Genomic DNA, 12,379 nt, shown 5'->3' on the forward strand with positions numbered 1-12,379 from the left:
AAAGAAAAAAAATCATTAAAAAATATAAAACTTCAAAAGTTGGGTTAGAAAATGAATTGAAAACACATACCAAGTATCTGAGACTGCTAAAATCTGTCTGCTCCCCATCCTAGGTCAGGTTATTTAATAATTTTATTCTAGATTGTATATTTAATGAGTATTTGCTATGTTCTAGGCACTATTCCAGGTTCTTCACTAATATCAACCCATTGAATCCCCCTTGTGGGGTATATGCGATCACCATGTGGCTATTTAGTAGATGAGGAAACTAAGACACAAAGGCAGGAAGTGACTTGCCCAAGGTTGTGCAGCTAAGAAAAAATAAACTGATTGGACCCAGGCAGTCTGGCACTATGGTTAGTGCACTTCACCTCCATGCTTACTGCCACCATCCTAGGAGGAACCAGCCCCATTTCCATCAGTAGATAAGACAAAGGACCAGAATAGGACACCGTTGCTTCTATGTACAATTACAGTCTTTTGTAGCTAATTTTTTCAAATGCTATCTCCATAGCTGCAATAGGCGTGAGAACAAGTGGCCTCCCATAGATCCCCTACAGAAATGCCCTCGTACCTGGCCAGTAGTGGGCATTGTCACAGCCAGGCCTAGCTCCAGGGCCTTGTCTTCTCCACATCTGTTACGTGGCTGCCCTCGAAGACATCCCCAGGAAGATCAGTCTCTCTGGATATATCCTACCCAAAAGGTGATAGCCGCCTCTTTCTCAATTCCTTTAGTGGAGCCTGAAATTCAGAGTAAGAAGTGCTCTTTTTGTTTTTTCTTTTGCACTGTATAGGTCTGAAAGGGAAAATTGGTTCTGATGAGTGTGGTGGGTACCTTTCCTCTGGGCTGTCCCACCAATCTGAGCTTATTGTGGCCCCTGAATTCACTTACCTTTCTTATTCTGTCTATGATGAGTACTTCTTCATTATTTTTATCCCCTGATCCTAGCCTAGTGCCTGGCCCATTTTGAACACTCAGTATTTGTTTGATGAATTATAACTTTTGTCTGTTAAGACTCTTTCTATCCTTGTATTTTAGATGAAAATTCTTTGAAACAATTAATTCCCATAGCCAGGGAATTTCCAAAGACCTTAATATTTCTGTTGATTCCCATGGTCTGTCAATATTGGGGTCCCCCCTGCTTCTAACCCCTATATCACTGATTCACTCCTGCATCCATGTGGATACATAATGAAAAGTGAGGCACTCCTGTCAGGTTTGGTAACACAAGTAGAACATTTTGCTAATTTTGAAGAGGGTGTTGTGGGGAAAGTGAATCACATCGGGAGCCCAGGTGTCCCACTAGCTCTCTGCATTTCTTTCTCTCTTCTCTCTCCTCTGTCTCTCTCTCTCTTGCCCTTGCCTACCAGACAAGCCAATAAAGAATTTCGTTACCTGGTCCCACCTCCTAAAGAACACTTCCAACCCACCAAAGTCCTCATGACTTCACAGTCCACCCCAAGCAAGATCTTCCAAACAGTGCAGGTCTCCATCTAAGCATAATTCTGGTCTCCATATCGATAGGATAACATTTTTCTAGCTCCTACCAAGAGTGAATTAAAATGGAAAGTTAGAAAGTTGCAGTGACTACCTTCTTGCTTGTCCCTTCCTCTGGCTCCTTCAGCTCAGTATTCCAAAGAAACCATAATAATACCCTTCCTCCCGCACTCTAAAGTCTAACGTGGCTGCAAGGGAACAGTTTTATGTTCCTGGTGAAGAGATATCATGAAAGAGAAAAAATACATATAACAAATAAACATTTTTGAATACTTAGGATGTGCCAGGAACTATTCTGAGTTCCTTATATATGTTATTTTATTTAAACTGGCTTAGAGAGGTTAAGTAATATGTTCAAGGTCACAGAACTAATAAGTGGTGGAGTCTGGACACCCAGATTCATTCTAATCTAAAGCCTTTATTTATAAGCACTGTAGTCTATTGTCCCATGGATTAACTACCCTGGACTTCAGCAAACATTGAGCCATTTAGCAAACATTGCCCTCCATCCCTTGTTCTTCTATAATCAAAGACGCAGTAAATATAGAAATATGGAAGAAAATATAGGTTCTTTAAATTAAAAAATATCATACAAGTTCCTTCTTATAGGGGAAATTCAAGACCACTCAACAGGAGAGAAGATGAGAGCACAAATCAGTTTACATTCCTCATGGTAATTGGAAGTGAAGCCATCTGAGTGGGACAGACTCTTAAATGAACTCTCCTCTCAAAAGAGGACCAAGACGTGCACCACCAACTTGTGTCTTTGGGCTTCAGTTTTAAATGAGAATCTCCCTCCCCCACACACAGACATGCATACATCCCACACTCAAATATCACTCAACCAATTTGTTTTGATTTAGTTTTCATTAGCCAGGTTTACTGGGGTGGGAACAAAGGAGATGGGGGAGAGGCGATTAATGAGTTTATTATAGTTCATTAGTCTGTGTAGCAAGAATGATTCATTTTCCTAATAGCTACCAATTTCTTTTTGTTACAGAGGTTCACCAGATAGAGATGGAATTGTAAGTATTTAAATGACCATTTTTAGTAGGTTTGCACTTCAGTATAAGCTATGTTTAAATTTCTTGAAGTATCCCTTTTTTTTTTTCTGTAGGGAAAAGAAATAGCTAAAATGACTTTCAGACCTTATACTGTTGTGATTTTCCTTAGTAATTGCATGGGACATAAATGTACTCTTGGTCAAGTTAAACTTTTTTATTGTATTCACCTAAAACCTTGCCCCAGAGTAGGCAAGCAAACCTCGTCAATTTGGTGGGTCAAAAGCCAGACAGTTCCTGTAGGGGCTGTTACCATCAACTTTTATTTCATTTCCAATTTAGTGATATAATAGCTCATTACATGAGAAAGTTCTTTTCCAACAGAGGCCACAAAGTCATAATGGAGCTGAGATCTAATCAAATTGGAAGAAGTGTTTTCCCTTTCCATAGTTGAGCTACAGATACATTTTCTATATTAAATTCATGAATAGGGAATGATCTGGAAACCACTTATGCCTGAATTTACAGCCTGAAGGAGGAAAGTGTGTCTGCAGGGTTTAGATTTAACAGTAACTCCGACTCTTTGCTGGCCACCAAATTTCTTGCTCTGTAAAGAAGTCTGTGGTGCATGTGCTTGGATTTATCTGAGTTGACCTTATGGGAGCCTGCACCACCATTTAAAATGACTTCCTTCAAATCTAAATCGGATGCCTATTCAGAAGGTTCAAAAGAACAGCTGTTATTGAAAAAAAATGGACACTGTTAGCCTCATTGGGCTGGAGTGGGAACTAAAATAAACCTGGTGGTTAAAAATGTTTTTTTGAAAAAATCACCCTTTATGGTATTATGCCTAAACTAGGGTGCTAATTGCAGCCATTGGAGGGAGTTTTTCTCTCACCCTTGACTCAAGGTTCTTAGCTTTGGGGTCCCTTTGCATTCATGTAGTTCTCACCATGAAATGTTAAGAAAATAGACTGAAATTTCTCAGACATTGGGTAACACTGTAATCAAGGCTCTATTCAGCAGGGGAAAAAAAAGACCCAGAAGACTCAGCTTCTCCTCACCTCTTGCTTCTGGCTCAGAGCCCTCTCGTTAACTCTGTCTCAGGTACTCTCTGCTCTTCTGTGTCTTCTCTTTGCTTCTGTTGCAGTCCCCTCCCTGGGTTCTCGTCCTCTCCATTCTGACCTCTGCAAGGCTCTGACAGCTATGCTCTGCCCTCTCCCTTGTGCCCCCAGGCTGGATTGCTATTTTTTGCTTCTCTCCTTCTGCCACCCTCTGTCTTGTCTCTCTCTAAAGCTCCTCCCCACCCTAGCTCATTGTCTCTGAGGCCTCATTGCTACCTCAATGTGCTCTGCTCTTCCAGGGACCACTAGATCAAATGTCTGGTAGACTATGCACCATGCACCTGGTACAGCTCTGGCACAGAGCAGGCAGCTCTGATTACGTGCTGCGTGAATGAGCCCAGCTGTGATTCTGTGGACTCCCTATCTTAAGGCAGGGCTTTATCCCCGAGTTCCCCAAGTCCTCTTTCGCTGCCACCATTCCAAGTCACACAAAGTTACCTATTAGCAGTTGTGCTTTCTTGGTTCCTTAATTGGAAATGCCATAAATATTACTGGTCATGATTTTAGGGAAAAAGGAGTTATTTAATTTTGATTTATCAGGAAATGGCACAGACCTGTTTGAAAAAGCTGCATTAGAAATAGATGCCTAGGTGTACAGCTTCATAAGTAAATTGGAAATTATGAGCCAGCTGCTAGCTTATCCATTTGGAAATGTTCCCCAAGTTTTCTCCACTGACTGCGGTCAACAGATTTTGAGAACTCCCCGTCGGATCAGCACTGTAAGGGTTCAAGTGCCTGTTTGCATTCAGTCCTTGGTGATATCAATCTGATTTTCTTCCAATCTCAGACTGATTTAAGACCATGGATCTCTGGACCCAGTCCAGTTTTACTGTAGCTGATTCAGCTTCCAAAGTACTGCCTTTTGAATATCTGAAGTTGAAATTTATGATTTCACTAATGTGGTTCTGCAAACTACAGGTGGCAAAACACTCGATGAATGCTTATAAATGGCTACACAGCAGGCCTAATGTGCTGAACCTTACTGAGTTTCAGGTTTTCAGAAACCAGTGAAGCCCGTCTCTGATGACAATGCTTTTGAGATTTAGTCTACAGAGGCTTCGTACTGGGGCTGATGTATGAAGGTGGGCCACCCTGCTCCTCACTGGCTGAATGTACCCGCCCCTGGCAGAACTGTCTGTCATGATGGCTAAGACTTAAGGCAGCTGTGTGGGAAGATGCATCCTAACCCAGAGACAAACTCTAATTTGTACAGGATACATTCTAACTTTTTCCTAAGCAGTTTGAATTTCCATCCACACATAGACTAGGGACATTAGGGGGTCACAGCTGCTTCTATGAGATCTCTGCTCATCCTGAACACATGTGCAGGAAAGGGCCTGGATTTGGAACTGTTTGTGCTCTGTGTATTGATGATTCTCAGGAAGGCTTTTTTTCCAGGGGGATACATGGTGGGGCTAGACTTTTCAGTCTTCCATTAGAAATGTAATTGTTATGATTCAGTCTCTTTGGTGTGTCCTGGTGTCTGTTCTCTACCTGTAAATTAAGTGCTGGTCGAATGAAAACAAGTGCACATAATCTCTAGTGCCTGGGATGTGTCTTCCTCCTCTGCCGTTATTCTCCCGGCCTAGCCACATTGGCCTGCTGAATAGAGCCTCGTTATGGGCCCCAAAGTCCACTCTTTGCTTAAGGAACCCTGCCAAGATCGGTAGGCCCTACAATTTGGCATAGCAATTGTTTCTTCTATGGTATGTTTGCTGATTCCATGTGATTCTTTATATGTGTCTTGAAGAACAAACAGATCCTTTAACAACTTTTTTCTACATGAAAACAATCAATTCCAGCAGCCCAGCCCACATGAACCACCCTACAATAACAAAGCAGAGTGTGCGCGTGAAGGAGGAAAAAAAGTTTCGGTAAGGAAACAGATTTTAGTTTAAAATTTCCAAGGGGTTGTAGAAACAGTGAGTAAAAATCCCAATTTGAAATTTGGAAAAAATAGTAGTATTTATTTACTCCATTTAGGAAGACTTTCTTAGATGTTTCCACTTTACTTCTTGAATACCCAGGATCATTATTTAAATCAGTCATATCGATTCTAAATATTGATGTGTAAATATACTTTTAAAGAGTGATCAGGCATAAAAGATGTGTTTCCTTTGTCTTAGAAAAAGGACAGGGATTCCTTTTTTTTTTTTTTAATCTGCTATCAGACATCTTTGGCTGTAATATAAACACCATTATAGAAATAGAGTAGTCATGTGTTAGGATAAGCGTTGTCTCAGTAACGTCGGGCATTTGGCAGGACCTTGGCCTGGGGGAGCCAACGAAGATGCCAAGTCAGGGATGCTGATCCTGGCTCAGACTATGCAACAACTATAGCTGTGTAATCCAACATGGCAGCCAAAAGTGGCTATTGAAAATCCAGTTCTTCAGTCACCCTTGCCCCATTTCAAGTATTCCATAGCTACTTGTGGCTAGTGGCTGCCAGATTGGACAGCACACATATAGAAAATTTCCATCTTCACAGATGGTTCTATTGAAGAGTGTTGTTCTATAGGATTATTTATGGAGTGAGTCAAGTCTTCCTCAATGGCAAAAAGATATTTAGGCAGTACATCAGGTGTCTTTAACATTTGTCACCCAAGTAACACTAGGTAGACATGAGCTGACCTTGGAAAAGAAGAGCATTCATGGTGGAAATTGAGAACTTTGATAAATACATAATTGAACACAATCATTACATCATTTATTGATTTAGCTAATCATATTATCTGAGAGCAGACAACAAGCCTGAGCAAAGTAAAAAACCTATTAAAACATGATTATCATTGCTATGACCCTCAATCATCTTTGAGTAACTGTCATATATTTGAGTTATAAAAGTCACTTAAGCTAACCGTAGAATTTTAGAAAAGCAAAATGTAAGAAAATACATAACTCTAAGAGAAAAATCATTGTTTATATGTTGATGAATAGCCAGATATTGTTTTTACTACTTTAAATGATATTTCCCCACTTAGAGACATCCTTACTTCTTCAGTGTCTTCCAACTGAAAATCAATAGAGCCATTGCCTTCACTTTTACCACTGCGATTTGCACCTTGCTTAAGTGATTAAACCAGAATTGTTTTCTTTCCTGGGGTTTGATCAGAAAAATTTCAGCCAGGCTCTGTCCTAGCTTTAGCTTGGTAATTTCCACTTGTGAAACTACATGTATTTGTAATAATTCACTAGCATGAATGAGGCCATATTGCTAATTCCTCCAATAAAGCCATATGTGTGCATATGTGTATGTGTGTTGAATATCTTCCCATAAGAATGTACTGTTATGATTTGTTGTTTGTGTTTAATACTGTGTTTAAAAGTTCCTAGTTTAAAAGAAAATTTATTTTTATAGGCTTTGCTTTCTCTTCATCTCAACCTCACATTGATTTCTTTGGAAACTGGGAAGTTTTTATTCAGCCTGGGTCTAGCAAATTGAGGGATTTTTATCTATAATATTAGATATATGTTGTCAGGAAACACACACACACACACACATATTTGTTCAGCTAAACACATAAACTATCTTGGTTGTTATAAGGGTTATGGAAGTTAAGTAATCATGAAAACAAACTACAACTTTGAAAATTTTGATCTCAATAATGTACCTAATGTCTTTGGTTTTAGATAACAATCGTTTGTATTGAAGAATTATCTAAGAACTAAAAAGTGTATTAATAGTAGCAGTATACTGATTACAAAATTCATGAATTTAGTTCTTTGGAATCAACTTAGTTGATTTAATTTACCATTATTATAAACTACATTTGTATACTGAATTATTCTATATGCTTTCTAAGAAGGACTTGGAGAATATTGCAAAGAAGACATATGCCAGCAGATTATTTCCTGTGGGAGAAATTATTGTTAGATAGCACATTATTTAATGGACCACATCCTTAACTTCATAGTTTACACAGGTGCAGAGCTGATGTGGCAGGTTTTTTAAGTGACCTTTGTTCAAGGTAGAGATTAGCAGTGAAGTCCTAATTCAATGAAGGTAATTCTGTGAGAAGATTAAAATGATAGTCTGACAAAAGTGTATAATCTTCCTCAGGAGCAGACAAAAAGGAAGAAGAGCATGGGGCCTGTGTAGCTGGGTGCTGATTTGTGGAGGCATGGCAGAGTTCTTGTTTTTGTGAATTCTCATGCAGTGGTAGTGCATAGGTAGAGAAAGGACATAAACCCATTATCTGTTCCCAATACACTATTCACCCTACCTGAACTACTAGTTCTTAGAATGCCCAGTCAACATTCAGTGAGTATTAATCAATGATGATGGTTACTGGGTTTCCTCTAATTTGGTTTTACAGTGATATGAATACAGGGAAAGCTTACTTCCCCTATTTGTCAAATTAAGTGTTAGCTGTTCCCATTGTAGTTCTAGTGGCCTTTGTGATTATAAAATTAGAGGTCCTGTCCTCAAGCCTCATGCTTTACCATTTGATATGTGCTGTTCTGAGATCTGCAAGTGCTCAGTGACATACCGTTGCTTTCTGTGCTAAATGCAGGAATGTTGTTGAATGGACTCTCCATTCCCAACCTGATTTGTGTGTTTGTCCTTTTCTCACAAAAAGTAAGGAATCTTAGCAACTTGTGTTTGGATGATGCCACATCTTTGTTCAAGTGCATATGGCCATGTATCATGGCTTTACTAGGGGCCAAAGTAGAACTTTAAAATAACCCAGAAAAAGTAATGCTATTATCCAGTCATCTTGCAATGACATGTGTCATGGAGGCATAGGCTGTGTGAATGACAGAAATCCATGATTAATCCTTGAATTCTATTTGATAAGAAAAGCCACTTGAAAAGGTTATCAACAGTATTTTTAGTACCTAGGAGCTGAATCAACTAATTTGGAGCTGGTTTCCTTTATATTCTATCAAGGGGGTGGTGGCAAAACGTGGAGTCAGTGTTAGAAAAGCTAAAAGATTAGTTAATGACTTGGATGAATACTCTTTAGATATGTCGGAACTAATTGTATATGAGAACAACATGGAAGTCAAAATGTTTCCATTTAAATATGTATATTTCTGGTTATACCTCCTGAAGGTAAAGAGGATTAAATTATAATGTTGGTACTTCTAATTCTTCAGTAACTGAATAAAATTTGAACAGCTAGTTGTTAATATCCTATGCTTAGGTATCCTACAGTCTTTTGTGAAATAAGTATGTAAGCTCTTTCATGCAGTGTCACAGCAACCCAATTTACCTGCAGTTACACCACTGTGGTTGCTTAATAGGCTGCTCTAGTTTGTCTTTCCTGTGCTGGATTTTGGTAGCTCTTGCTAAATACAGATAAGAGTTAAATGTTCTTTGTTCTTTTTTTTTTTTCTTTTGAATGTTTCTCTTCTAAACTTATTTTCAAATTTATTACAGAAGAAAAGCAATGGAGCACCAAACGGATTTTATGCAGAAATTGATTGGGAAAGATATGTGAGTATTAGAAAATTGCTTTTCTTTATTAAGAATGTTACAACTTGAAAATGAGTTGAGGCATTCTTATACTTATAATAGGACATAGAAATAAGTGAAACACTCTCCATCTCATCTCAGTCGCGCCTGGCATGATTAGGGTGGTATAGAGGTTAAGAGCACTGAAGTCTACTAGACGTGGGCTCAAGACCTAACTAACCCTTGCACAGGTCAGCTTTGGGGTGTTGTGGCTTTAGGGCAGTTACTTGCTAGTCATCAGAAATGAAGTCAGTAGTTACTTTGCAGCACTGTTGCAAGAATTCAATGAGCTAATGATTTGCAGATATTTCAGTATACTAGCCTGTAATGTGTTCAAAAATTGCTTTTTAAACTATTAACTATAAATGATTCAGTCCTTGTTCTATTTTTAAGCAGCTTTGAGCACTGAGGCAAGTTAATTAACCTCTGGGCCTTAGTGTCATATGTCTTAGTCTGTTTGGACTCCTATAACAAAAATTCCATAAACTGAGTGGGTTATAAACAACAAACATTTATGTCTAATCGTTCTGAAGACTGGGAAGGCCAAGATCATGGCCCAACAGATTTGGGGTCTGTCGTGTGTCTGATTGAGGACTCACTTTCTGGTTTGCAAAAGGCAATTTCTAGCTGTAACCTCCCTGGCGTCTCTTTTTCAAAAACACTAATCCCAATTATGAGGGCCACCCCTTATGACCCAAACACCACCCAACAGCCTTACCTCCCACTACCATCTTCTTGGGGTTAAGATTTCAACATATGAATTTGGGGGGAACACATTCAGACCATAGCACATCAAATTATCATAGCCTCATGGTCAGATTCTTTCAGTTCAAGTGACAATCCCCTGTTGCTTTTCAAGGATGAGGGTGAATCCCAGCTGAGACCTCAACTCTCTTCATAATCCCCCCAGATACTGATTGACATCATCAACACACACTTCAGCAACCACAACAGGACAGCCACAGTCACCCTTGGATTTCTAGTCCTTTAAAACATGTAGACCATATTCACATCACGGATCATTTCAGGTACATAGTAAGTGCCCAAATACACAATCCCGCCAAAATGCTTTTGCACATGTCCTTTAGAGGACTGTCTTGACCCAGTTTCCTCTTTCATAAACATTAGCTGCATTTAAAAGCTTTTGTTTTATTTTATTAATAATAAAATTTTTATTATTATATTTATTTATTAATAATAAAATTTTTATTTTTGTAATAAATAAGACTACCATTTGTTGAATATTCACTATAGGTCAGTTAATATATTAAATGCTATTGAATCCTTACCACCTTAAAAAAGCAAATACTAGATTATTGGCATTTTAGAGAAAACTGAAGGGCAGAGAGGTTAAATTCTTCATGCTTCCCACCCCTGCACTCTAAAACATGTCATTCTGCCAACCTCATTACCTGGCCTTCTTATATCTGTTGCCCAGGATTGAGATCTTTTTGATAATTTTAACAGGTCAATTTCCCAAAATTTATGACAGCCTCTGTGTTACCTTGCATCCTAATTGTTCACAAATAATGTTATAAGGGAAGCTACTAGATATTAACAAAGGGTGATATCTTTTCTCAAAATTGTTTGTTTTTTACCCAGAATGACTTTTGTTATGTTTTGTAGGTTTCTTTAATCATAAAAATGGGATACTCTAAGCAAACAAGAAGTACAATAATTAAAACACCAAATTACTCATCAAGCACTACGTACTACCCCAGCATAACCCTTGACTCTAGTGCTGTCCCTTGTCAACCTGTGAGTGTTTAAATGAAGCATAAATAACTTCCCTCAAATTTGTTTAGTCCTAACAACTCATCAGTTCACCTGGGAATTTTTAATGTGATTATACATTACTTTCTCTAAGTAATATGAAAGGTTTTATTCTTAATAAACTGTATCATTGTGCTTTTGGCAGGGAAGGGGTAACAGCAGGGAAGGCCCCAGGGAGGATGTGACCTTTATCCAAAGCCCTGAAGTACAAGTAGGTGTTAAGTGGCTGAACATTTGAGGGAAGAGAATTCCAGACCAAGAAAATGGCATTTATGAAGACCCAGAAATTAGAAAGAGCTTGCACATTCAAATCATAACAGTTAACAATCAGAAGAAGGCCTTGTAGCTGAGGGTGATGAGGGAAGAGAATCTCAGGCCTAAGCCTAGAGAGAAGGCCAAGAGCCAGATCACACAGGCCCTTGTGAGCTACACAGAGGTGCTGGGCTCTTATTCTTGGTGCAGAGAGAAGCCAGGGATGATTTTTAGTAAGAAAGTAACCTCAATACACTTACATTTTAAAAAGTAACTTTGAGTACTAAAGAAGCACAAGAAGGAGACAATAAATGATGACTTCTCCAAGACAGGCCCTCTTCTTTCTCCATAGAGAAGCTTGTATTGCCTCACTGACTCCAAAATCTATCTTTCCAGCTCTGTCCTCACTCACTTCCAGGCCTATAACCTCAACTTCAGGAAGGCCACTCTTGCGGTCTTCACCTTCTTCCCCTCTAAGGCATAGTGTATAGTCTCAAATACCTGAGGTCAAAGCCCAGGTTGCCATTTCCTGAGTTTGTTTCCTTGAAAAATAGCATCTGATTTCCCCTCATTTCCTCCTTGGGAATGGGATAGTTCTTTCCACATAAGACTGTTATGAAGTTTTGATGAAATAAAGTGTGGGTCACAGTACTCACCATTTCATAGGAATACAAACATGATAATACAAATCCCAATCAGGCAAACATTCTTTTATCTTTCCTTTTTCCTACAAACGTTAGTTGTGTACTATTACAGTTAGTCCAGCCAAGAGTACCAGCAGTCTCCCAGGAGTTGAGGGTAGAAATCTTGGAGTCTTCTTGGACCTTTCCTCTCCTTTTTCTCCTATGCCAGGTCAGCGACCAATAACTATAAACTTGTCCTTCCAAATGTCCTTGATTCATCCTCCCCGTTACCTACAACTCGGTCCATATTCTTAGCACATCTTACATGAATTGATGCTTATATTTGAATTAGCCTTCTTCCCTCCACCCCCACCTATCCTGAGGCAGTACTTCACAAAACCTTAAGATGGTGTTTTCATCAAGCCCTACCTTAAGTGAGAAGCTGCAGTGCCTACATCAGGTCCAAACTTGTCCCCCAGCATGTGGGCCACCCCTGGTCTTATGTCCCACCATCCCCCACTGTATAGTTCTTCTCCAGTCACGTCGTCTTTGTTGTTTCCTCTCCCTTTCCCCATCGAACATACAACCCACCTCTGCCTCGGACCTTCCTGCCGACTCCCCTTTCTGCTTCATGTGTCCCGAAAGGCACA

At 39.3% G+C, this 12,379-nt stretch overlaps 1 protein-coding gene across 9 annotated transcripts in view; it reads left to right on the forward strand.

Annotated features, from left to right (window-relative positions):
• The window catches only part of SGIP1 (SH3GL interacting endocytic adaptor 1), a 190,060-nt gene that overhangs the window by 79,398 nt on the left and 98,283 nt on the right, over positions 1–12,379 (forward strand). For 4 of the 9 annotated variants that reach the window (XM_057500298.1, XM_057500295.1, XM_057500296.1 and 1 more), the window contains exons 3-4: positions 2,499–2,523; positions 9,007–9,063. In XM_057500298.1, coding sequence (XP_057356281.1) covers positions 2,499–2,523; positions 9,007–9,063 — 82 coding nt within the window. Of the gene's footprint in view, positions 1–2,498; positions 2,524–5,425; positions 5,498–9,006; positions 9,064–10,999; positions 11,066–12,379 lie in introns of all 9 variants that reach the window. The other 5 variants (XM_057500292.1, XM_057500293.1, XM_057500294.1 and 2 more) reach the window with 3 other exon arrangements.

This window comes from Manis pentadactyla, chromosome 4, assembly GCF_030020395.1.
Source record: "Manis pentadactyla isolate mManPen7 chromosome 4, mManPen7.hap1, whole genome shotgun sequence".
Classification (NCBI taxonomy): Eukaryota; Metazoa; Chordata; class Mammalia; order Pholidota; family Manidae; genus Manis; species Manis pentadactyla.